The 25,404-nt window shown below is 45.2% G+C and overlaps 5 protein-coding genes across 5 annotated transcripts; 3 read left to right on the forward strand and 2 right to left on the reverse strand.

The window, feature by feature from the left end:
* Positions 1-2,771: 2,771 nt before the first annotated feature.
* N7484_008191 (uncharacterized protein) lies at positions 2,772-3,488 on the forward strand (the record flags this gene model as incomplete). Its single annotated transcript, XM_057118578.1, has 1 exon — positions 2,772-3,488. One exon carries the CDS (start codon positions 2,772-2,774, stop codon positions 3,486-3,488), a length of 717 nt encoding a protein of 238 aa, XP_056971613.1.
* A 10,712-nt stretch (positions 3,489-14,200) lies between these two features.
* On the forward strand, positions 14,201-14,742 carry N7484_008192 (uncharacterized protein; the record flags this gene model as incomplete). The annotated part of the gene is made up of 2 exons (XM_057118579.1): positions 14,201-14,296; positions 14,347-14,742. The coding sequence occupies 2 exons, from the start codon at positions 14,201-14,203 to the stop codon at positions 14,740-14,742; spliced, it is 492 nt and encodes a 163-aa protein (XP_056971614.1).
* A 900-nt stretch (positions 14,743-15,642) lies between these two features.
* Positions 15,643-16,188, reverse strand: N7484_008193 (uncharacterized protein; the record flags this gene model as incomplete). The annotated part of the gene is made up of 2 exons (XM_057118580.1): positions 15,643-16,079; positions 16,173-16,188. The coding sequence occupies 2 exons, from the start codon at positions 16,186-16,188 to the stop codon at positions 15,643-15,645; spliced, it is 453 nt and encodes a 150-aa protein (XP_056971615.1).
* Positions 16,189-21,234: 5,046 nt separating this feature from the next.
* Positions 21,235-23,411, reverse strand: N7484_008194 (uncharacterized protein; the record flags this gene model as incomplete). Its single annotated transcript, XM_057118581.1, has 4 exons — positions 21,235-21,280; positions 21,305-21,719; positions 21,794-22,327; positions 22,409-23,411. 4 exons carry the CDS (start codon positions 23,409-23,411, stop codon positions 21,235-21,237), a joined length of 1,998 nt encoding a protein of 665 aa, XP_056971616.1.
* Positions 23,412-23,870: 459 nt separating this feature from the next.
* N7484_008195 (uncharacterized protein) lies at positions 23,871-24,568 on the forward strand (the record flags this gene model as incomplete). The annotated part of the gene is made up of 2 exons (XM_057118582.1): positions 23,871-24,274; positions 24,325-24,568. 2 exons carry the CDS (start codon positions 23,871-23,873, stop codon positions 24,566-24,568), a joined length of 648 nt encoding a protein of 215 aa, XP_056971617.1.
* Between the last annotated feature and the right edge of the window lie 836 nt (positions 24,569-25,404).

Consider the following 25,404-nt stretch of genomic DNA (forward strand, 5'->3'; position numbering starts at 1 on the left):
AAAATCTATAGTTGCCCGTTGAAAACTGGAAGTAATTGAGCAGGAAACAGTCCCAGATTCTAAAGTCAAGTCAATCTTAGGGTTGGGGTATTGGTTATCTCTAGGGGACTTTTCAAGTCGCTAGCATTGTGACGTCTTGTTTTCTCTAACTCAACGATAACAGTCGCTAAGATTAGAAATATATTTGCCCTTTCGGGAAAATCAACAGCGGTAGTCTTTTGTTTTAGTCCAAAATCTATACAGTAAATTTCAAAAATCGGTTGTAACTCCACAGTTACAGCTTAGTTTCTGGAAAATAAAGCTAGCGGCCGTGAGTCCTAATAGAATAGACTTAGAGGCTCCCATATTAAGACCGTTTTTTAAATCGGTAGGTCTTTTCCCAATACTGTGATTTAATAATTGATATAATAGTGCCAAGCCCACGCTACCTACCCGAATTTTTATATACCATTTGATTTTTCGAGTCATATTATAATTTTTATAGTAATAGAAGTAAAAGTTTCTGGACATTCAAATTCCGGGGACTAAGGTACATTATATAACGGCTTTAAAAATTATAATTGAATAAAGTAATTTTTATTTGAGCAAAAAGAGACTATATGTATAAAGTATATTTTCCGCGTAAATAAGACTCTAGTAATATCCTGATATCCCGTAGAAGGCTGTTAGAGTACACTATTCCCTATAGCTATAATTTAGATACTATGTCTTAGCCAAATAGACCAGTATTTTTACAAATCCCGGCGGCTAAGGTTACTTATAGGAGCTATGTCGTAACCTTTAGCTGGATAGAAGTTTCTCTAAGTAGTAGGGAGTGACCTATTGATTATAGTTTAACGTCTTGGATTATATTGGGCAGAAACAGGCGCTATCTAGGACCAAGGTAGTAATAGTGGTACCAAGAGGCTGAGGATATATACTTGATAATCCTCATGTAAGGCATAATAAGACTCTCCAGTGCCATCACTTTCGAATCCCTCCAATGTTTTAGCGTTGACCCAGTAAATATATCTGTTAGCCATTTGGATGAATTTCTCCTCTAGCTTCATTGTGTGGACATGATTTCCTGACCAGGCAAATATTTTGACGGGGCCATTAACAAAAAGATACCTTCATTATGGTCCGTCAGGTCTATAATAGTTTGTCAACAATGTCTTCTCACTGTTGTTATTCTTTCTTTCCAGAAAAGGTCATGTTCCTGTCGGCCAGAGCCAGAGACTTACTTTGTTAGCTTTCTACTTCTCAAATCAGTGGTCTCATCTAATCCACATACTTTTGCCTCTAGCTGTGCATGGCTTGCAATGAGCGCGGATATGTGGATTGATTGGCCTGCTAACAACTATACTTGGACTGAAGAAGATTGGGATTCGATCGTTAGCCCATATCCTGTCGCGATATGAAGTTATCAGTGTGATAGTAGATTGAAAGAGCATCACCTAACCTTGGGTCAGCTCTTACTGATTGACTTTGATCTGTCGTCCTGGATCGATGATGGATTTCGTTCTCGTATGTCCGTCATATCATTAAAAGGTTTCTACTAATAATAGCTACCCAGCCTTCCTATAAATAGAGTAGGCTTTGCTAATGAAAATGTTTGCGCGTATAGTGGAGAGCATATGCCTATCATATTCTCAATTGAAGTCCTATATACAGGATGGATCGAAATCAGTTTCACCACTTGCACACGGAGATTCTTTCTCGAACCCTCTTTCAAAACACGCTATGCCTATTATAGTTACTCTACCCCTAATGCCGTTTCTTGGCAATATTACAGTACGATCGTAAATAACAGTACAAAAATGAATTCGGTATTACGCTTGTATGGTTTTCGGGGGTTCTAGAATGTCAAACCTGCAAACAAGGCAAACAAAAGGGGGATCTCCCTATCCTGGCTACCAGGCCAGATTTCGGATCTTAGTCTGTCAAACACGCAACTCCAGAGTGTTTGTATGAATGAGGTGTATACTATACAGTACTAGTGGGTTACGTTTTCTTTCGTTGTATGACAGGTTTGATTAGCGACTAGCATTGGCTAGACCGTAACTAGATGGGATGGTGCTGACATTAGTTCTGTCAGATCGGTCAGAGCCTTGAAACGAACGATGACCGCTAGCTCGTATTGCAATGACAACGATTCTTATCCTTACGACCTCGATCCTGTAGATCAGGACTCGCAATATGCCCCCACACCAGGATATTTCGGTCGTACCCCTGCGTCAAGATGCACGCTTAGTCCTTCACCGAACGAATACTCCGATGACCCAGAAGAACTGTCCCAAAACGAGCCTACTAGGCCTAGACTACTCCAGCTATCTGAATGGAACAGCAGGATTTCAAGTGATGAGCTTCCGGCAAGCTGCATCCAGTACACAATAGAGTAGAAAGTGACGATGAATAAGAAAGTCATCTCACGAGACACGGAAGAGGACGTAGCCCTGGCACCGAGTGCTTACTGGTCCTTGACCCTAAAGGGTAAGTTGGAGAGGTTGGTACAAGGGAAGACCTCAGGTAAAGGAGGGGTTAGGTCGGATGACACTTCGATCGTTGTGTCGGTAAATGATCGCTCCCAACGTGACCTGCTGAAGCGATTTGATCATCTCGACATTGATTGGACTGCAGTGGAAAAACAACTTCTTAGGTGGGGTGAACTGTTTTCTCGAGGCAAGAAGTTGAGGCTGAGTATCACTTTCAAATATATTGAGGATGAACATCTCCACAGAACTACCTCAGGTAGGGTAGAGAAAAGAGGAAGGTCATCGGTCACTAAACGGATGCTCAACGAACTAGACGTTCAAGTGGATGCCGAAGAGAATTCATCTGGGCAAGAATCCGTTTGGCGAGCTGTGTACAACCTGATGCGTTGTCCTTCTTCCTCATGCCATCTTGGCCCACATTGCTGGCAAGACCCATATGGGAAAAAGCACTATGCGCTGAGGAGCCACCATTTAAAACGTTTAATTGCCTTTGTGGAAAAAGGCAACACCTTGCAGTCTCATGAAGACGTCCCGGAAATCTTTCGTGAAGAACTATTTATGGAAGAACAGCAGCGGTTGGAGAACCAACAATCCAAGAAAAGAAATATGTCCAGCATCCCAGGAAGTTGTCCCATCAATATACATTTCAATGGGGCGCAACCTTCATCTCAATTGGAGACGCCCGAATCCTCTGCATCCCCAGCAATGTCTTCGTCACCAAAGGCCCAAGTCAATGACGACTTTAATATTCCTGGACTTCGAGATGTTGCGGTCAGAGAGTATAGCGCATGGCATGAGGCGAATGTCGCTGATGACCATTTGAAAGCTCAGTTTCGTCAAGCATGCGATATCGCGCTAGCGAATGGTTTCGATCTTCAGCTAATCTATGAGGACCAAGATCCGTCATTTTTTATCGACCAAGGGATCATGGTGGGTATTGCCCGTCAATTCGTAAGAGATGTGGTGAAATGGGTCAGAGGTGTGAGAAATTTTTTGCCGATTGAGGGTATGTAGATAGTACTCTAAAGGAGTATGATGGCCAGGATAGTCGCGATATTTATTGATGAATTACTTGTTCCAAACACCTGCTTCAGAATATAAATAGAACACAACGGTGGACAGAAAGTGAGTAGGGCTAGGGGTGGGTTTCATTAGCAATCCGTAATATATACTGTACATCCGATGTTTCTATGTCGCTGGTCTAGTCTATCATTGAATTATGAACCTGGATATTAACGCCAGAATGTCTAAAATGACCCAAAGCACTTTGTTTTCGAGATCCAACAACCTCAATACACCAGTCGAGGAAGGTTTGAAACCCTTGTTCTGAGTTTTCCTCATACCGTACCCAGTTCCGTCTAATGAATGCTTTCAACTCTGAGAAATACTCCTCGATCGGATTCAGGTCGGGTGAGTACGGTGGCAGATACACTAGCTTGACTCCTGCTGCAGTGCACATTGCGTCGATACGATCAGAGCGATGAAAAGACGCGTTGTCCATGACTAGAACGGACTTTGGCTCAGGCCATCTTCCACAGTGCCTCAGAAGCTGATCAATGAAGTCCTCAAATACTGCAGCGTCGGTGGAGCCCTGGAAAACACGAGAGAGGACGATCCCATCTTGGCAATACGCAGGTAATATCTGGTACCGCTGGTCACGATGAAAGTTGGCGACCTGCAATGGTGCCGTGCCTAACGGAGACCAACCTGTCCGTCTAAACCCGATCCGTTTATCACATCCAGACTCATCCACATAGACTAATTGATATGACTTGAAGTCCGATAGATAGTGTAAATAGGAATCTCGTAGATCCGCATTCTCTTCCTTCGCTCTCTGTCGAGCCACCTTTTTGGACCAACCTACCGATGCAAGAGCCCGCTTGAGGCTCGAATTTGTGACCTGAACACGGAACTCGTCCCATAGGAAGATTGCCATCTCGTCCACGTATAGCCCGGGTTTTTCGAGGAGGCGATCACATAGTGCTTCTATCATTGGAGGTGTTATGCTTCGTCGTCGGCCGACTCGAGTTGGGGGTGCCCTGACATTTCCGAATCGGCGGAGGTTGTTGCTGATGTTGATTATGGAACGCTTACTACATTCAGCAGCTTTAGCCATTTGCGAGGTGGTCAGCGATTTGCTTGATATCATGTGCTGGATCATTTCGAGCTTGGAGAGAGGGAGTCTTGGCGCCATAGTGCGAAGAGAATCTAGACGTTAACGAAGGAGAGCCTTAGGAGGGGTGATGGTCAACCATCGCGGAGGGGATGGGGGTGGGGAGCGACTCCATCTGCTCGCCCTTGCTCACCCCTTTGCTCAGTGAGCAGGTGAAATGATTTTAGGTGAAAGCCTGGGGGGTGCTAGGTATTAGGATATGCACGTGACTTGACAGTCTCTTAGTTCCTGGGAGCTTGGGAGCCATCTTAAACCTGCGGACCTCAAAAAGGTGGTTGCTAGGCTGAAAAACCATGCGTTGGATTCGGCTTTGCAGCAATAAAAAATTAATTCCATACTGCCACTCAAAACGTGGGGTATTTTGCTGCTTACTGCGTGCTGCACCTTGATCTGCATATTCGGGCTCGGGCCGATTCAGTTCCTGGAAGATGCTAATTTCACCCCACACATGTCCGGGCTGAATATCTATGTGGGTTGCTGCCAATCTATTTCAGTGTCTTGGCGCAATGAAAGTCACCTGATGGTGAACCTGAGGAGGTACCCCGCTTCCAGCTGAGAAGCAGACAATAAGCCTTCAATGGACTAAAACGAGGCATATTTACTCAACTATGGCATCGATATCATTTCGTGGCAAGAACAATGGGCTCCAGGTTGGAGATAACCATGGTTCAATCGACTTTCATCTGCCTCCGGGTAAGTTTGAGGCGCGGGACAAGCTGGCGGTCGTGACTAATCACCGTATCCTAGTGCGACCGGAAACTCCACCCAGCCCTCTATCAACTGTCCCTTTCGCGCGTGATCCTGACTTTGTCAGTCGCGACACTCTACTTCATCAGATCCACGAGAAAAGCTCAGTGCCAGGGTCAAGAATAGCGCTGGTCGGCCTTGGAGGTGTCGGGTAAGTAGTAAGTGACCGATATCTTGTTTTGTGGCTCACAGTTTGAAGGAAATCGCAGCTCGCCATCGCATACTCCTATCAAGTGCGATCCGAGTCGCCGGAGTCCTGGGTCTTTTGGGTCCATGCGAGTAATGAAGCCCGGTTCGAGCAAAGTTTTCGGGATATCGCGGAGCAGATCAAAATCCCGGGCCGTCAGGACGCTAAAATTAACATATTCAAACTTGTCGAGAATTGGCTCCGAGATGAGGACAGGGGTAAATGGCTTCTAATCCTTGACAATGTTGATAATGAGCAACTTCTCTGCTCGTATTCGGTGGCAGGGAAGGAAGATCCAATAAGCAGCCAAACGAACGCCTCGACAAAACCACTATTAGAATATATACCCAGGAGCCGAAATGGCTCTATCATCATCACAAGCCGCACCAGAGACGTTGCATTAAAGATGGCCGATCACAAGGACCTTATTGAGGTTAAACCGATGGAGGAACCGGAAGCGCAAGAGCTTCTTCAAAGGAAGCTTGGTCAACCAAGGGGAAGCGAAGAGGGTCAACAGTTAGTGAACGCATTAGAGCTTATGCCACTAGCGATCATACAGGCCGCTAGCTATATTCAAAAACGGGCGCCTCGCTATTCGGTATCACAGTACCTAAGAGACTTCCAAGGGAGTGATCGTGAAGCAACAAAACTTTTGCAAAAAGAGGCAGGTCACCTCCACCGGGACTGGGAAGCAAAGAATTCAATCTTGGTGACGTGGTAAATATCATTCGATTATATACGCCGAACCAACCCGTCTGCAGCAGGATTGCTTTCGCTAATGAGCCTTTTCGATCGACAAGGAATACCAGAGAATATTATCCGACCTCGACCTTAGGCTAACTATGCATTAAGTTCCGAGCTTCTGAATGGCTTTAGTGATGGGGAAACTTCTAGATCTGATATAGGGCCCGATTTTGAAGATGATATCATAACACTGAGGGATTTCTCATTTATATCTATTAGTGAAGACGGCACGTTTTTTACAATGCATCGGCTAGTATAACTGACGATGCGTGCGTGGTTAAGATCTAAAGGCGAAATAAACCAATGGCGGGAGATATTTCTAAGCAATCTATGCGAAGAATTTCCCACAGGTGGATACGAAAACTAGGAGAAGTGCCAGGCGCTATTTCCCCACGTGAAATCCGCAATGTCACAACGACCCGCATCACCTAAGTGTCTACTACAATGGGCTACATTGCTCTATGAAGCTGCATGGTATGCGTCGCAGAGCGGTAATATCACGGATACAAGAGATATGGCAGCAAGATCAAAAGAGCAAAGAACGATCTTATTAGGTAAAGAGCATGAAGAGGCGCTTAATAGCACAAGTATGTTAGCAATAGCATTCTGGCTCAACGGCCAGTGGGAGGAGGCCGAGCAGCTCTTTGTGCAGGTGATGAAGACTCGCAAGACGAAGCTTGGCGAGGACCATCCCGACACGCTAACCAGTATGGCCAACCTAGCATTAACGCTTTGGAACCAGGGCCGGTGGGAGGAGGCCGAGCAGCTCGAGGTACAGGTGATGAAGACTCGCAAGACGAAGCTTGGCGAGGACCATCCCGACACGCTGACTAGTATAGCCAACCTGGCATCGACGTATAGGGACCAGGGCCGGTGGGAGGAGGCCGAGCAACTTAAGGTGCAGGTGATGAAGACAAGCAAGACGAAGCTCGGCGAGGACCATCCTAACACGCTGATCAGTATGGCCAACCTAGCATCGACGTACAGGAACCAGGGCCGGTGGGAGGAGGCCGAGCAGCTCGACGTGCAGGTGGTAAAGACTCGCAAGACGAAGCTTGGCGAGGACCATCCCGACACGCTGACCAATATGGCCAACCTGGCATCGACGTATAGGAACCAGGGCCGGTAGGAGGAGGCCAAGCAGCTCGAGGTGCAGGTGATGAAGACTCGCAAGACGAAGCTCGGCGAGGACCATCCCTACACGCTAAACAGTATGGCTAATCTTGCTTTCACTTAGAAATCTTTAGCTTATGATGCCGAAGCTATTACTCTACTAAGAAAGTGCTTAACCAAGCAGAAGCAAATACTCGGCCTTAGCCATCCCACTACTTTATTTAATTCTAAAATGTTATCAGAATGGGAAACAGAATTGACACTAAACAACGAAGACGAATAGGAAACAGATGAGGAGTGGGAAACTGATAGCGTCAAATAGGTAAACAAGACACTAGATATAGATGCATAGATTCTAGGTTTTAGAATTTATTTTTACACTGCATTTTCTGCTAATTATATTTCCCAAAGAAATGTTCCCGCATAAATTATTTTAATGCGTGCCCCTTGAAATGTATTGGCCTTATTGCTCCAGTCAGGTGCCCTTATAGAATAATGAGATGAATGGATAGAATGTCGTTACTATGTTCAAGATGCTGTAAGATGCCCATATCTTTTGTAAGAGGATTACGAGTATATTAATGGACTTTATAGCACGTGATATGCATTTCAATACGATTTAATACTTGAGATTGAGCTAGGCCTGATATGGATTAGTATGTTTTAGACTAGGGCTCGAGAACAACTCTGTGAAAGCAAAGTGGTGAAACTGATTTCGATCCATCCTGTAGCTACTGGGTACCAGGGGACCTGATGGGTATAGCATTTAACCGATCCTGTACACGGTGAATTCAGAAAAAGGGAGGGCAGTGGAAAAGTTAGTGTCGATAATACAGCGATATAAACTTTAACGTTATGTACCGAGCGGGAACCATTCCTAAAGCGATGTCGGACCCACCGACGGGAGGGCCCGAGCCCTCTCCCATAAACACCCAAGAAACGATCGCCAGCATATCAGGCGAAGAATTCCAGGCCACGACAACTACTGACAACTCTGGCTTGCTCTCTGAGAATCGGAAGCGAACCCAGAGTGGCGATGTCTTCGTACCTACGGACCCCGCTGCTCGAATCACCACTAAGGAGGTATGGAAACTCATCGGCACGCTGAAAGACGTCATCCGCCGCCAAACCGCGGCCATCGTAGCTACCTAAGATGAACTACAGGAGATCAAACACAATCAGAATGTTCTTTAGGAATAGAACGAAAAGCTTCAAGAGGAGGTGAAAGCGTTGCGAGCATAAGTGGAAAACGCCCCACTAGCGACGGCGACCAGGACCTGGGCCATAGTCGCAGCTGGGGGCCGTAATGACACCTCCCCGCTGAACCACCAAAAACCCGAGAAGGAGCAGAATTGCATTCGAATCAGCACTTAGAGAACCTTTGTGGACCTAAGAGATAGTAATGACAATGATGGAAACGCCTTCGGGCGATACCTCCCCATCGATGCCGCCAACAACCATATTCGCACCGCACTATAAAGCGAAGCCGTAACGTAGGACGTCTAAGTGGTAGGAATCGGCATAACTAAGACTGGCTATATCATTCGATTCAAGAACACGGAGTCGACTAAGGCGGCCTGTAACAACACTAAGTGGCTATATAACTTAGGTAACCACACTAAGCTAGTAAAACCACGGTTTGGTGTCGTCGTATACCGAACCCCCACCGACGAATTTGACCTAGAAGCCGGGGCCACTTAGGCAGCAGAGAAAATCATTAAAGACAATAGCCTAGCATTACACGGCTTTTGGATCGAGGAGCTGGCCTAGATAAAGGCAAAGGATAAACCGTTAGGGAAATTCGCCTCCCTCGGAATCTGGTTCGACTCACCAGAAGGAGCGGAACATATGCTTCGGAACGGATTTCTTATCAACGGACACTTCATCCCCAAAGTGGTACACCGCGAAATCAAGGAAAAAAGGTATCTCCGGTGCCAACGGTTTAGATATTTAGCATGGTCGTGTAAGGAAATACCACGATATAGACACTACGCAGGCTAACACGAACGGGAGCGTTGCCCACTAGGAGTGAGAGCTCGGTGCCTTAATTATAGCGATGAATACCTAACTAGTAATCGACAGTGCCGAACACCAGCGACCTTCAACCCGACCAGATGCTAGAGAGAAATCTCCGCGTCCTACAGTTGAACATGATGAAATCAGGACCAAGAATAGAAGCACTGATTAATGATCCCCAGAGCTAAGACCTAGACGTCCTTTTGATTCAAGAGCCATCTATTACTACATACCGCACACATATCAACCACAGCGCCTAGAGACTCTACCGACCTACCACGCAGACCGATATAGTTCGCTTCCGCAGCTTGGTCTACGTAAATAGACGAATCTCTACCTCCTCACACCGCTAGATACCTTGCGACCACCCAGATGTCGCAGCCATTCAGATCTAGATAGCCGACTCCCAGATCCTTCTCTTTTTGGTCTACATACCTCCAGCACCGCTTTTCATGGGCGACGATCAGTCAGCATTACTAGCCCTTACAGTAATACAAAACACTATCACAGCCATAGTGCAAAACGAGCAGCGGCCGACAAGCATCATTCTATCTGGAGACTTCAACCGACATCACCTATTATGGGGCGGCAACCACATCCCGCCCAAATTCATCGAGGATGCCAGCGACCTGATCGACTTTCTCCAAACCCACAACCTCCATAGCTACCTCCCCCGAGGCACAGCGACTTACTGGGCCTTAAACAACCCGGGCCAAAATTCGACTATCGACTTAACAGTGACAGACAAACCGGAACGGCTTGTCAAGTGCCATCTATATCACGAGAACTACGGATCCAACCACCATGCCACGTACTCGGAATGGAATATTCAACCCCACAGCAAGCCAAACAACAAAGTGAGAAAAGCGTATAAGCGCGCGGACTAGGCCAGAATCGGCGAGGAGGTAGCTCGGAAGATGAGCCCCTAGAAGGATATCAAGACCCGGCCAACACTCGACCAGGTTATGGAGAAGCTCACAGCTACGACAGCTCAGGTAGTCGACCAGTTCACGCCCGACACTTACCCAGCCCCATACTCTAAGCGGTGGTTCACACCAGATCTCAAGGTTTAATAAGTCGAAGTCAATTAACTACGTAGAAGATGGCAGGCGAGCTACGCGGAGCTTAGACGAGACCATACTAGCACCACTACTACCTTTCAGACCATGCAAACTAAGCGCCGAGCATAGACTCAAACAATCGAAAAGGCTAAAGCGTCATATTAGAAACAATTTTTAGATAAGGCGGGCGAAGGGAAGCTCTGGAAAGCTGCGACCTACATGAAGCCTCGAGAAACATAGGGGTGCACCCCGGCCCTAAAGGTGGGCTCATAAGAGCTCACCCAGAACAAAGACAAAGCAAGGGCCTTTCTTGAAGCGTTCTTTCCCGCAATGAACACACCCGATCTTAGCCTACCAGCGTCGCCATAACCTGAACTTTCGTGGCACCCGATCACTAAACTCGAGATTAAGCGATCACTTAAAACAGCGAAAGGGACCACTACGCCAGGAGAGGATAATCTACCGATGCTGGTCTAGAAGAAGCTATAGGTATATTTAAAGCCCTTTATCATTAGCATCTTTAGAGCGTGTATAGACTTAGGACACCACCCAAAACCATAGCGGAGCGCGAAAATTATTGTTTTATGGAAACCGGGCAAACTAGATTACGCGATGCCTGGTGCTTACCGCCTAATCTTACTTTTGAACACGCTCGGGAAGCTCCTCGAGGCCGTGATAGCCCGACGGTTATCCTATCTCGTAGAGAAGCACGGCTTGCTACCGAATAGCTAGTTCGGTGGACGCCCTGGCCGAACTACTGAGTAAGTATTGCTGGTACTGTCCAATGCGGTCGACCAAGCATGGTATAAACATAAGGTAGTGACTTTAATCGCATTCGACCTTAAGGGCGCCTTCAACGGGGTAAATAGAGTGAGCCTAGATACCTCTTTATAGGCGAAAGGGATCCTGGTGGTGGCAAGAAAATGGATCGCGAGCTTCATAAGTGACCAGCACGCCAACATTAGATTCAACGATTTTTGGATAGAGATAGAGCTACTAGTAAATGTAGGTCTAGCGTAAGGCTCGCCACTGTCTCCTATCCTATTTGCTTTCTTTAACGCTGATCTAGTCGACCAGCCCATCGACTCCCATGGAGGCGCGTCGGTATTTATTAACGACTACTTCCAATGGCGAGTGGGCCACTTAGCCGAGGAAAATATAGCCAAAATACAGTCTGAGGATATTCCTCGTATTAAAGAGTGGGCGCGACGAACAGGATCCTGCTTCGCGGCGGAGAAAACCGAACTCATTCACCTCACCCGAAAGAGAGGGGAACACCTAGAAGGTGTAATCTTCGATGGAGCTATCGTCAAGCCGTCACCCATAGCTAAATTACTAGGGGTGGTACTCAATCAAGGGCTTCGCTAGAAGGAACACGTTTAGTAGGCCATCAAACGCGCCACCATAACCACTATTACTTTAAGTGGACTGCGACACTTACGCCCAGAATAAATAAGATAGCTCTACTAGGCATGCGTCACGCCTATCGTAGACTACGCATCGACAGTCTGGCATGACCCGCTCCAGGACAAGACCCACCTACGACACCTAAACATAGTACAGAGAACCGCGTTGATCCGCATTCTATCGGCATTCTAGACAGTAGCTACCGCAACATTAGAGGTGGAAGCTCATATTCTTCCTACGCATCTTCGCCTTCGCCACCGCGCGTAGCGCACCATCGTGAGGTTACATACTCTACCGCGTGACCACCCTATTTAGAGCGTATTACCACGCGCGCAGAATCGTAGAAACAATATAGGATTATACGCGCGCTTCCCTCTAGCGGAAGCGTTGAAAACCATAGATGTCAACAGGCTCAACGAACTAGAGACAATCGACCCACGACCGTTGCCGCCGTGGCGAAGGGACGCCTTCGCGGAGATTAAGCTTGAACCCGACCGGGAAATGGCGAGAGACAGGGCAGAGTCCGCAAAGGACACGGCAGACGTTATCGTTTACTCAGACGCCTCCGGCCGCGAGGGCCACCTAGGAGCTACTATTATCACACTCGACGATAATGATGAGGTGGTAGAATCTCAATAGGTCTAGGTGGGACCGATGGAACGTTGGTCAGTCCACGTAGTAGAGCTCATTAGCATCTTCTATGCGGTCAACATAGTGTTTAAGCTAGTCCACCAACGCACCAACGTCGTAAATGGAGCGTATATAACTGCAACAATCTTGTGTGATAGTAGATCAGCTTTATAAGTAATCCAGAACGCGAGAAATAGATCGGGACAATGAATTATTCATGCAATCCTCCAAACAGCCACCGAGGTTCAAGTAAAGAATATCACACTTCGCCTCCAGTGGATCCTAGGACATTATGAGAATGTCGGGAATGATGCTGCGGATCGTCGCGCGAAGGAAGCCGCGCAACCAGGCAAAACTCATTCCTTCCGACCGCTTCTATTAAGGGAGAACGCATTCGTCCGTAGCAAAATTTACGACCAATAGGGACAAGAATGGAAGACAAGTACCAAAGGTGCCCACCTGCGAAAAATTAACGGCGATCTACCGGCGCGGTATACGAGAAAGCTATACAGGAATTTACCCAGGAACCGCGCGTATCTACTGACACAGCTACGCACGGGCCACAACTGGCTATCTAGCTACCGGAAGAAGATTAGATACAGCGATGACGATCGGTGCGAGTGCGGGGCGCAGGAGACGGTCGCCCATGTATTAATGGACTGCCCAAAGCTACGAGAGCTACGGGTGGAATTGAGAGGGAAGGTTAGAGACGCGCTGAACAGCGTGTCGAGTCTGCTAGGAGGCTCCAACGAAGGTGAGAAAGGTAAACCAGACACCGTCTCAAGGGCGAAGACGGTCCAGGCCGTATTGGACTTCGCCGAGGCGTCTCAGCGGTTTCGCAGTCGTGCGCCATGAGGGCAGCCTAACAATGGAAGCGGCAATGGGCCACGATAGGCCGTAACGAGGCTCTAAGTTCCTGTCAGGAAGTGGATCACCCTACATGTATATAATTGAAGATATATAGTTGTTGTATCCTGCATATCGTTCGCGAGGGGACAGGGTAAATGAAATCTACTACTACTACTACTTCCTGTACCAGGGTCCGTGAGGTAATAAATATACGTATTGCCGTCTGAATCGCTCATCGAGATCTAACCTTCGGGATGGTCAAAGAGGGGACACAAGATGACTGATTCAGTATCATTGCCTATTCGTAGCAAACTTTTCGATGCCATATAGTAATATCACACCCAGTTCTTAGGATCTTAAAATTAAAGATAGGTTCATTTTACGCCACCCGTGAAAATCTGCGGGCCACTGAAATTCATTCAATTAGCAATGTCGGGTCTAGTGAGAACCCTCGCTGTTAGATCAATGGTACCAGTCAAAATGAAGACCAAGTTTTTGTTAGGGTCTAGGAAGGAGAAATAATCGCATATTTTGAGTGAGAATGACCCCCGCAAATTACTCAAGAGCAAAAGCTGGTGTTGTGTGATTTTTCTTCCACGAATTAAAAGACCAAAATTATACAAAGTGCTTTTTTTTAAAAAAAAAAGTTACCTAGTTCAAAGATTGAGCATTTGTCTTCCCCATTGAATAAGATCTGGTATAAATTGTGCTAGATATCTAGAACAAATCACCTGTGGCGCCGCCTTTCGCTGGTACGTCGATGGAAATGAATAGTCCCAATCACGAGCACGTGTCCGAGATGGATGACGCCCTGTCTGAACCACCGTACACGCCACTGGAAAGCGAGGATCTACTCTCCAATCATTCTATTGATCAGGACGTGCAAGAATGGCCGGTATGTATGTGCCAGCCGACCTACAGCGGTTGATGACTTATCCACATCAGGCGCCCGATATATCATGCCTCGATCATCAAACAACACCATCGCCAGATCCATTCCAATCGCTTATCGATGAACTGGGGCTGCTAAATGACACTCAAGGTGTGGACCATGTCACGGGAATTTTGAAGCTATACTCGTCGCTGTGGGAGTGTTACATTGCGAAAAAGGCAGATGTGAACCGTATTTCGAAGGAGAATGAGATACTCCGTGCATCGAATATTCATCTATGTCAAGAATTACAAATTCTGGAGCGCCAGCACGCCACCCAGGAAGAATTCCTAGCAGTCTCTGAACAAGGGTTTGAGAATGTCCGGAAGGGCATAATGGCCGTCCTCGGAGCCTGGGATTACTGTCCGCTCCCCACGGCCGAGCCTCAGAACGAGACGCAGCTGAAATGAGATACAGTATTGGATTGTTCCAGGGAAATTGGGAAACGTCAATTTAATGTTCTGTGCTGCCCGTGTACTGCAATTTGTGCCACTTTACTACGCGTTTAAACAACAAATCTTTATTTTTTAAAGAAACGCGCTCCGTCAATTTAAGCAAGAAATCAAACAAGAAAACATATTTCTTCTTAGATTCTATTTTCTACCCACTCTTCTGATGAGGTGCACAATTGGTAACTCGGCATCCATATTATATAGATATTGCTCTGCATATTGTCCTGAACGGTCTGCATGGTCTAAGACCTCACTCCCAAGTTCTTCTGTCGTTATAGTCCTTCCTGAATAGCCGCTCTGTGCATCAGGTCTACTTTTTATCAATTTCGCTAGTTCATTTCATTTGGCTGTTCATACTCCTCGACCAAGGTGCGTAGTCCTATGGGAAATGAGACCAGAATCCTTTGATTTTCCACGCCCATGTGAAACCTCATGGTCTAACCTCTTAGCTCGTATAGGGGTGTCAAATAGGATGAGAGCTACCAGAAAGAGCCTGCAGTAGACTTGATCATCCTAGGAATAGCGATTTGTAGAAGGAATTCTAGAGAGCCCTCAAAGTGGATTCAAGCTTGGTAGTGCAGCAAAATGATTATACCAAGTCGCGAATCGCCTAGTATATTATCTCTTTTTCAGACACTCTAATAAAACAGGAAAAATTGGAATCCTCTGCCACTTTGGTGCTAATACCAGCATAATACTAAATTTTTCAAACCTCTAATACATAGAGACCCCTTACGGTGTTCAACTCAGTGAACAATGTATTCATAATAAGAGAGCATGATGTTTGGGTTTGTGTGGCTGGAACAGATTATAAAATATATACTTAGGCAAATTATTGCAAACGGAGACACCGACTCATCAAATCCAACGCGCAATCGGCTTGCAAACTCGTGATGAATTCCACTCCCGTTTCCATTTATGTTCTGCTCGCGCTTCCTGCACACGAGAATCCTCTAGAGCCCCGCGTAAAAGTCTAGCTCCCGCTAAAGCTTTTGCGGTATTGGAAGCAATCATTCCCGGCTCAAAGTCGTATGGTGACGTCAGGTCTTCCGCGACCTCAGTGGCCGCCGCGATGAGCTCATGAAGTATATCTCGGCAAGATTGGTAGAAATTATTCTCATTTTTCTGTTGCTCATATTGGCGGAGCTTTTCGTATTTCAATTCTTGAAGTGACAGCGTGTTCTTTCCTTTTGAGTACCGTAAGCGAGTTCGCATAGTCTCAAGTGCCATGGTTGAGCCACGTGCCAGCGCAATTTGATGATCTAGGGAGTTTATTTCAGGAAGATCGTGTCCTGCTAGTGGGGGTAATAATGATATTTCATTTTCCAAATATTTCGGAGATCCCGGGGACCGACTGTAGATACTTGAACTAGCATCATTAGACTTACGCTTCTGAACATACATTGGGTGCTTTCAGGCTAGTGCGGAGTCAGAAAAATTGAATGGTTACTTACTGACTTTATAAGGGTACGCTGGTGAGTTAAGATGCAAGAATAAGTTTCCCATCGCGTGGCATCTAGAGGCCCCGTCCTTAGTCGATGTCCACTCAAATCTTTGAATAAGAATTTTACTCCTTAGTCGCTTATTTTAATGCGCTTGTTTTTCTGGTGGGACCCCAATTTCATAAGATTGTGAGACCACCCAAACACATTCGATTGCGATTGCACACAAAACAATGAAAATCCTGATTAGTTCCATAATTACGTAATACAAAGTGCTTGAACTAACGTAACTTAACCGGTAAGCGAGCTGCGCATGTAAGCGAGCTGCGCACCCCATCAAAAACGCATAGATTAATTAGACCGTCTATCTCTAACCACCCACCATGCCCCCAATTCGCTCTCAAAATCGTCAAAAATCGACGGAACAAGAAGGTCGGCTCTTACTTGCTATCCAGGCTATTCAAAAGCAGGAAAATCTATCAAATCGCGAGGCAGCACGTATATTTAACGTGCCCGAGTCCACGCTTCGTGCGCGTCTCCGCGGCGTCACATATCGAGCAGAAACACGCGCAAATTCATTCAAATTGACAAAATTAGAAGAAGAGACGCTTGAAAATTGGATTATATCTCTTGATATACGTGGAGCAGCTCCAAGACCTACTACTGTCCGAGAGACCGCGAACCTTCTCCTCGCCGCTCGAGGCACGATACCATCTATCACCGTTAGCGAAAAATAGGTATATAATTATGTGGATCGACACCCTAACCTCTCTACCCGATTCTCAAGACGTTATAATTATAAGCGTGCGAAATGCGAGGATCCAAAAATGGTTCAAGAGTGGTTTAATCTAGTTAAAAAAACAGTCGATGAGAACGGGATTAACCTAGACGATATATACAACTTTGACGAGACTAGTTTCGCGATAGGGTTAATCGCGACCGCGAAGGTTATAACAAGAGCGGAATATTACGGTCGGCGCGCTCTTTTACAGCCTAGAAATCGCGAGTGGGTAACCTCAATCGAGTGTATAGGCGCGTCTAGATTTAGCCTTCCTCTAATAGTCATTTTCAAGGGGAAGCATTTTATCGCTAATTGGGCGGATAGAGTTCCAAAAGATTAGCACTTTAAAGTCAGTCCAAATAGATAGACATCCGACGAAATCGGACTTCGTTAGCTAGCGAAAGTCTTTCTTCCTTCAACCTTTTCAAGGAGGAAAGGGAAATATCGACTTCTTATTCTTGATGGTCATAGAAGTCATTTAACTCCAAAATCTAATCAACTTTATAATCAAAATAACGTGATTCCAATTTATATACCTACGCACTCATCACATCTTTTACAACCTCTTAATATTAGTTATTTTGCTGTTTTAAAACGCGCGTATAGTCGACTTATTAAAACGCGGATACGACTTAGTTTTAACCACGTTAATAAGCTTAACTTCCTCGATGCGTTTCCCGCTCGAAACGAGGCATTTAAACTAGATATCATCAAAAATAGCTTCGCAGCTACTAGTTTAGTACCATACGATCCAAATCGAGTTATTTCTAAGCTAAATATTCAACTTCAAACTCCTACACTACCACCCGCGAGCCGTGGAAGCGATTCAAGTCGAAATTATACGCCAAAAACGCCAATAACGCTTAAACAGCTTCGTCGACAAGCTAAGCTTATAAAGCGTTCAAATACCATAAACTCCATCAAGTCGTGCTCTAAAACAGCTTATTAAAGGTTGTGAAATTACTATGTAAAATACGGCTATTCTAGCGCAAGAAAATCATGATTTACGTGCCGCGCACGAGAAACAAAAGGGGAAAAAACGTCGTTTAAGGCAGTAGATCGTCCAGTCTAAAGGTCTATGCGCTGGTAAGCTCTCTTAAATAGCTCAACTCGCTATAATTCCTTAAAATCAACCTTAAGATAGCCAGCCAACCGGTCAGAATCAAGGTCAAGAACCACGACGGCGAGCTCCACTAAAGTGCTCTAAATGTGGAATTCAGGGGCATAAAATAACACATTGTCTAAATTAGGCTAAATAGCTTAGATATTCAATATTATGGAGTTGTGGTTGAATTATTCTAGTTTAATCCACGCGTTTTTAATGGGGTGCGCAGCTCGCTTACATGCGCAGCTCGCTTACCGGTTACGTTACTTAGTCTTAGTGCTTATTCCTCCAGCCTAGAGATGGGTGAGCCTCGGAATATGAATAATCCTGCAATGCTTTCCGCGCAGCAGTAGTATAGCTTAAGGACTTATTTGATGAAGCCGGTATCATGACTAGATAACGTGCACGAGTAGTACAACTTTGGCAGGCAGCTAGTTACACGGGGCTTCCTGGAGCAAACGGAGGCGATCTTGAAGACCTTCGCAAGAGGTTTTCCGTTATCCTGAAAATTGACCTTTCGGACAAAGACAATCGGCACCTCAGTATTTTGATACCATAGTCTTATTACATAGTAAGGAATGGAAAGGGATGTTAAAAATAAGACTAATTTTAAGATGGGAATAGACCGCGGCATTATCCGAAAGCTGATTTAAGATGATAATATCGATGATCGTACCATCATTTTGTGGGTTAACCATACTTCACGGATGGCTTTCGAAAATTTGTCCAGCTCACTCTCATTTCTAGGGTTGTTATGGATGCAAAGAGCAACCTCGCAAACCCGCAATTGTAAAATTATTCTTTGTTATTTTAAGTAACATTAACTGTTAGGTTCTCTAAGGCACGGGATGCCAATTTCAGGCCTGAAAAAGGATTGTTGAAATCATAATAAAATACAACGCACTCCAGGTGAGAGATGAACCTGGGGTGTGTGGTTAGCCGAGCCAAATTTCTTTTACTAAATATAGAATGGCTATTGTAAATTAAACAAAATCCAGTGATAAGACTCATATGTGGCTGATTATTGTGCGAAACTACTCAATGAAGGAAACCAAGAAAGGTATGACTACCAAGAGGCGACATTAGGTGGACAAGGACCTGTTAACCCATAACTTTCCCTGGTATGAACCTTAAAAAGACCGGGTTCGTATCAATGCCTTGAAGGGTCTTTGGACTACCTTCTTTGTGGTCATAATAGTTTTGAGCTTCCGGCTATCAATAGTGATATCGAAAGTCTCATGTAAGACAGCAATAGTATCGACGCACTTGATCAGATGGGAAGGTGATCGACCAATGGGGGAGTCTCGCGGGTTGGTAACAGTATGACATTTCCAATGCATACAAGTTAGCAAACAGTTTCTGTGTGTTGCTGCCTAGTTCTGGCTGACAAATTTCTATTTGACTAAAACGCCTCGTCGATTGGGAGAAATTCCGAATGGATGTAAAATTGTAGATATATGGATATGAAAGCTATGGAGGTATTTGACAACAAGCAATCAATCAGTGAGGTTTGCTCGAAGATCTAGACGGCATCTTGAAGATATAGTTTATAGCTCAATTTCCGAATGAGAAGCGCTTGAGCTGGCCGTTGGCCTGAAAAATGACTCAGTTGGTCTTCGTGCTGCATTCAGGTTGCTTGAGAAAGGAAAGGCCTTATTAATGAAACTGAGAACTCCATGACCATTAGGGTCACTCAAGAATGCCTGGGCCCATGCACCCTCTACTTTACTATATAGTGATGGTTCACAGGTCATTCACAATCTTTGAATTAGAAGATATCGAGTAACGCGTATATATAAATCAATCTATCCTCATTATACGGTAATTGAGGCACCATGTCTGCAAGCCAGGATCATTAGAAATAACGAGGAAGTATGGTTCGCGTTTCGTATCATTCGTAGAAACGAAGTACGAAAAGAGCATAAGTGGTGACAGCAGATCTCAGAAAAACTGTGTTTCTTTTCATTGGTCTATCAAAATCGCAACCAGAATATCAAGAATAGCGCAAATGTCAAGATGTGCTCTCAGAGCACTAAGTTTGTAATAGAAAAGACCTTGGTTCACCCATCGAGTCGCCGCTTTTTCCTACTGAGTGGCGGTTCTGTCAATTGGACGAGACGAGTTGTTCCGCGGAAGCAAAAACAAGTCCTTCGTCGTGGCCACGAAGGGATCGAGTGATCAGCATGGCCAAAACAATTATTTGCTCGCTGATTACGAAGAATCTCTTGTACTGATGTTGGGAAACCACCAACTTTCTGCTTAGCGGAAGAAGTGGCAACTTCAATCGTGAAAACTTCGTCCAAACTGTTGACAGTAAATTTTACTTTCTTCCGAAAGTAACCACACTCACAGCACCCATCATCTTCGTCGAGAAGGCCAAGATGATAGCCACGTGTGGTTTGATAACTAGCCCCCGGAAATTCTCTTCTCACCCCATTGATCACAGATCTAGCGTTGGAACTTTTGCAAAGGATTGATCCTTGACAAGAAAATGCGCCTTGTTTCAAAAGTGGGGGTTGATCAATCTCAAAGAAGAGGAAGCCCGTTACCAATATAGCGTGTACCAGATTATCAGGGACGCTGAAAATTGACCCCGCCAGATCCGCCACCTTCTTTACGTCGTCTAATCTAGGCAAACTGTGGGATAAGGCATGATCCAGTCGATGAATATCAGCTCTCATGTGGTCCGGGATATAATTTAGCGCCTCAAAAAAGCCTTGCTCGCCATCCATGGACGGAGACGCCATAGCTGCTCGAATCAAACGAGGAACAGCACTATCTCGTAATGAGCTTCTAGAAGTACTTGCAGCGACTGTTTCTTCCGAAACTTTTGACCCTGTACCAACCGAGACAAGAAGGTCGTGCTTCCCTGCCTTGGGCCAGATTATCTGAGACTCCTTTAAAGCGATAGCCAATGGATTATTTGCCCGCACGCCACCATCCTGTAATGGGCCGAACCCGGGGAGTGTCTTCGTCTTGAAGAAGCTGCAATACATTAATATGGGCTCTTAAAGGCCATCCTGAATATCTTACCAAGGAGCCGCAACACTGCATCTAGCTCTAATAGTTTGAGGCATTAGTTGTTCAGGTGCAAAAATAGCGCGTGGATATTCAAGCAATATCTAAGGACCGAAAGAATCGATAGAAGGGTAGGAATGACCCGACGGGCTGGAAATCAATGGTTTGACTCACGTTTCCCATAACAAAGGGTTCTGATCATGACCTTGGGGCAGGAGAAACTGGTACGCTGATTCATTACAACGAACACCGACGCCTCTGTAGTTCGCTAGTAAACATGCTTTGCCGTCGGATGTTCGACTTGTGATAACAGCAACTCGGCAGTCCGTGCACGGGGTAGTTCCCACATCAAACATTCGACGGTTCAGGCCCAGAGCTTTCTTTAATATTTCTTCCAGGTTCTTTCCATCGTATTGACAGTCAGCCAGAAACCCAACGATGTATCCTACCCAGGAAAAATATTTGAAAATAGAAAGCTCCTTAAAGGCGCTCGTTGAGCCAAATATTTCCTGTGCAAATTGTGGAAACCTTTGGAAACTCTGCTCCGCAGAAGCCTTGTTAAAGACTAAATCCATTAAATTTATGGCCCCTAAACAACGAACTCGTTAGAATAAGTTAGAGACAGCAGTAGACAAGGTGAAGAATGAGAGAGCATATGTATACCAACACTGGTACCCATCGACAGATCAAATACGTGGGGCAGTGGTATTCCGCCCCCGAGTCTTCTCTCCAGAGAACGAAGAAGGCCTAGTTGTACAATACCGCGAATTCCACCACCATCTAAACTGAGAATGACAGGCCGCTTCGTGGGAGGCAGTTGGCGGATAGTCAAGTCAAAACTCTGGAGGCATAATGGGCACTCCTCGATATCAAAGTGATACTCAGCACTTCTACTCGGCCGCCCAAATATGACGGCACAGGTGTCGCAAATTGCATGATGACATGGCATCATATGCTCAGGATGTCTGCAGAGACATAAAAAGCAGGAGGTAGTTGAGTATAATCCTCCATACCGGTGGAAATACTTCGCAAGCGCGGCTTTTCTGATAATTGCGGAGGGATTTCTTGGACTCATCTGGTCAAAGAAATGCTTCATATAAGTTAGAACTGCATCACTGCTAGTTCCTGGGTGGGCGTTTGCTTGGGCCCTCCAAGCCTCTAATAGTTGATGCTCATAAAGTTCACTAAACACATAAGCTGGGTGGAACACTTTATAATGACCTCATTAGCGCTGAACGTTTTTGTCTTTTGGTACAAAAAGATACAGAGAAAACATACGGTGCATATTTGGAGGGTAAGCGTTCATTAGAAGCGCAGATGCGATGAATGCATGGATATCGTTTTTATCGCATTCAGAGTCGGATGTCTCTTGTAGAAAACTCACTATGTGATCTGTCTTCACTGAGTTCAGTTCATCATTTTCTCGCGCGACCCCGAGGCAGTCTAATGATGAGTCCTCCAATCTTCTCATTTCCAGCTCAAGTGTTCGTCTCCAGAATTTACATATATGCTGGGCAGAATATGCGAAGCCTTGGTCGATTTGTTGCTTTTGGATGGCACTTGTATGGTCCAGAATGGCACGACGCAGTGGTTCAAATGCTGCTGCTGGAGATAGCTCGTGGCGCTTTCGTAGGTCCATAAACGTGACATCCAGTTCCGTTTCCATCTCTGAATAAAGGACCAATTCTTTGAATGCGGCATTGTAGTCCGCATCCTGTTGATTTCCGATCAAAACAACAATGACACGCAAGAAATCCGGAATGGGTTGAGATCCAATCCTCGCTTTGCGACGAGGAATTGTAAGCAGCTGGCGTATTTTATATAAATCTGCAGTGGTATCTACAAAGTAACATAGAACTTGCGTCCATGGCAGGATAAGTTTAGATAGCACATGACACTGTATGTCTGCGATAGTTGATTTTCTGCTTGGGACGATTGGATAAATTTGAAGTTTTTCAGTTGGCCAAGGGCATAGACTTGATTCACCCTGCCCAGAATCCCTACGTAAGCTGCCTTCTGCGAAAAGGACAGGATGTTGAGAATTAGCTGTTTCTGTACTAAGATGTAGTCTTGTAAAGCCAGCTGGGCCTCTGCGAGTGATGTTATTGTGCGGAAATAACGCCTGGAGTGCTTTGACGCGAGACGCATTTCCTGCGAAGTAGAGAAGCGAGGGATATTGGCTTTCAGGATGGCTCATGCCCTGGACCAGGCTCTCTAACCGGCCCGTATCGACCAGTGTCCAGCCTGTAGCTTCTGACACCAGATCTAGCCAAGCTGCCATGTGTGGTATGGGATACAATTGCGATGAATGTCTAGGGCAATAGTGGCTTTTAAATATTCCAGCAAACGCTTAATAGTATAGTAACTTTTCCACGGCTGGACTAATGTAACAAGTGAAAATGCATGCCGTGTTTTTCTCCATTCATTCGCAGATTTGAATGGCCACTAAGCTAGAGGTAGACTACGAGGAAAAAATTTAATCTCTTCTTCGGAAGTCAAGAAAATAAGTCCAGATAAGTCATGTGAATATTATTAGGCGGGCCATTGAGTGCTCATTTCAAATTTCTTTCTGATGGAGACGTAAATTGATTACGCCCGGGTTGATTTGTTTCGAATGGTAGCTCTCCACGGTAAATCGTTCGAATTCCATAGTATATAGACAAGCTAACTAGCCTGTATACTGAAAGTTTCGAATTCTTCCCGTCCATATGTTTAAAATTGTCCTTTGGCACTGTTTGTCATGGAGCAGATTTTCAAAACTATCCGGAAGCTTGTTACAGTCGAAAAACATTATCTAGACAGGCTAGGGTATGATGACTCTGAGCAGGGTACATTGTACACGAAATTGTTGAGACAAGAAGCTCAAATGAAGTGGACATATAATATCTATGCGAGTGCTGCCAATTGGGCGCTACTTGCCGGGTATCTGGTCGTACCGGGCACTTTTACATCTTTAGAAGATTCGGATGAATTGAAACAGTCATTGAAAGGTAATTATGCGGGGCGTATGCTGTTGAGCACCATACAAAACCCTCCATTGTTGGTGATAGCCTGCCTTTTCTTTGCCATTGGAGCCATAACTTTGGCATGGCTTTTCATCAGCTTCAGGTATAGCTATCCGTGGCTAATTAACCGAATCTTTATGTAAGTCTTTAAGAACAGGAATTGTTACTATTAATTAAATGAAATATCAGGCCAGCTCTGATGAATGCCGTTACCGGATTACTGAGCACCACGGTCAACGTAGTGACCTCTCAGTCTGGTGAATGTTCAATAATGGCTATCATGACTTTTCTTATCACAGGTATCACCTTTTTGATATCTCTGGCGCTCTTTGTTTGGTATAAGCTTTTCAAGTTGGGGAAAATAATCAAGGATGACAAGATGGCAAACCTGGGCGAGCCGGGGCAACTATCTCCACATGGGGTGGAGAAATAATGATAGAGGCATGTCTCATGATACTTTGTGAGTCTGACAATAACATCTACGCTCAAAGAATCCAAGACTTGATGATGCTACCAACTGACAGGGGGGTCAGGTCATTTCAATGTTTATCTTCTGATATGCTTTTCTGGTTGATACTGGAGATTTCCAATATAAGGGCACAAGAATAAATATCAAGAATACTTCCATCTGGGCCAGTGGTTTCGGATCTATACCTTGCATACTAGAAGACAATTTATAACATACTTGTTATCTTAATCGTGCCATCTAGTTCATATGTGTGACCTCGAGGGCCTTTGCATATACTGGATTTCAGCTGTAATTCTATTCGCAATATGATGTTGAGTAGACCTTTAACTCATCTATTGATCAGTATCCGGACAGTATCTACAGCAACATGCCACAAATCAGGGAGAAGAGAGCACATCGCATTCTACATAATTTCTAGATCTTGCTTTCATAATATATAGTGTTGGTGTTGCCCGCAGGCATCTCGATGAAAGCCAGCAAGCGGGTGTTTGATATTGTGTAAAACCGCAAAGGATCGTCCCCCTTTTCTTGTCTCCTACCTCCTGTTGCAATAGCTTCAGCCAGCATGGGGTCCGATCTTGTCAAAGTTTTTCATTTATCACTTGCCAAAAGACATACTCAGACGTGCATACTGTAATGGCGCAGAGAAACAAAGGATCAAGAAATGAGAGATTGCAGCGGTAAATCCATTTACGAAAGGTTACCTAGCTATCGGTGACACTCCTGCCACTTAAGTATTTATTTCATGCAAAGCCATCAAAAAGACTAGTTATATCGTTGCAGCCTGTGGGAAAGGAAAA

Source organism: Penicillium longicatenatum (genome assembly GCF_028827895.1).
Source record: "Penicillium longicatenatum strain IBT 33135 chromosome Unknown contig_4_segment0_segment0, whole genome shotgun sequence".
Lineage (NCBI taxonomy): Eukaryota > Fungi > Ascomycota > Eurotiomycetes > Eurotiales > Aspergillaceae > Penicillium > Penicillium longicatenatum.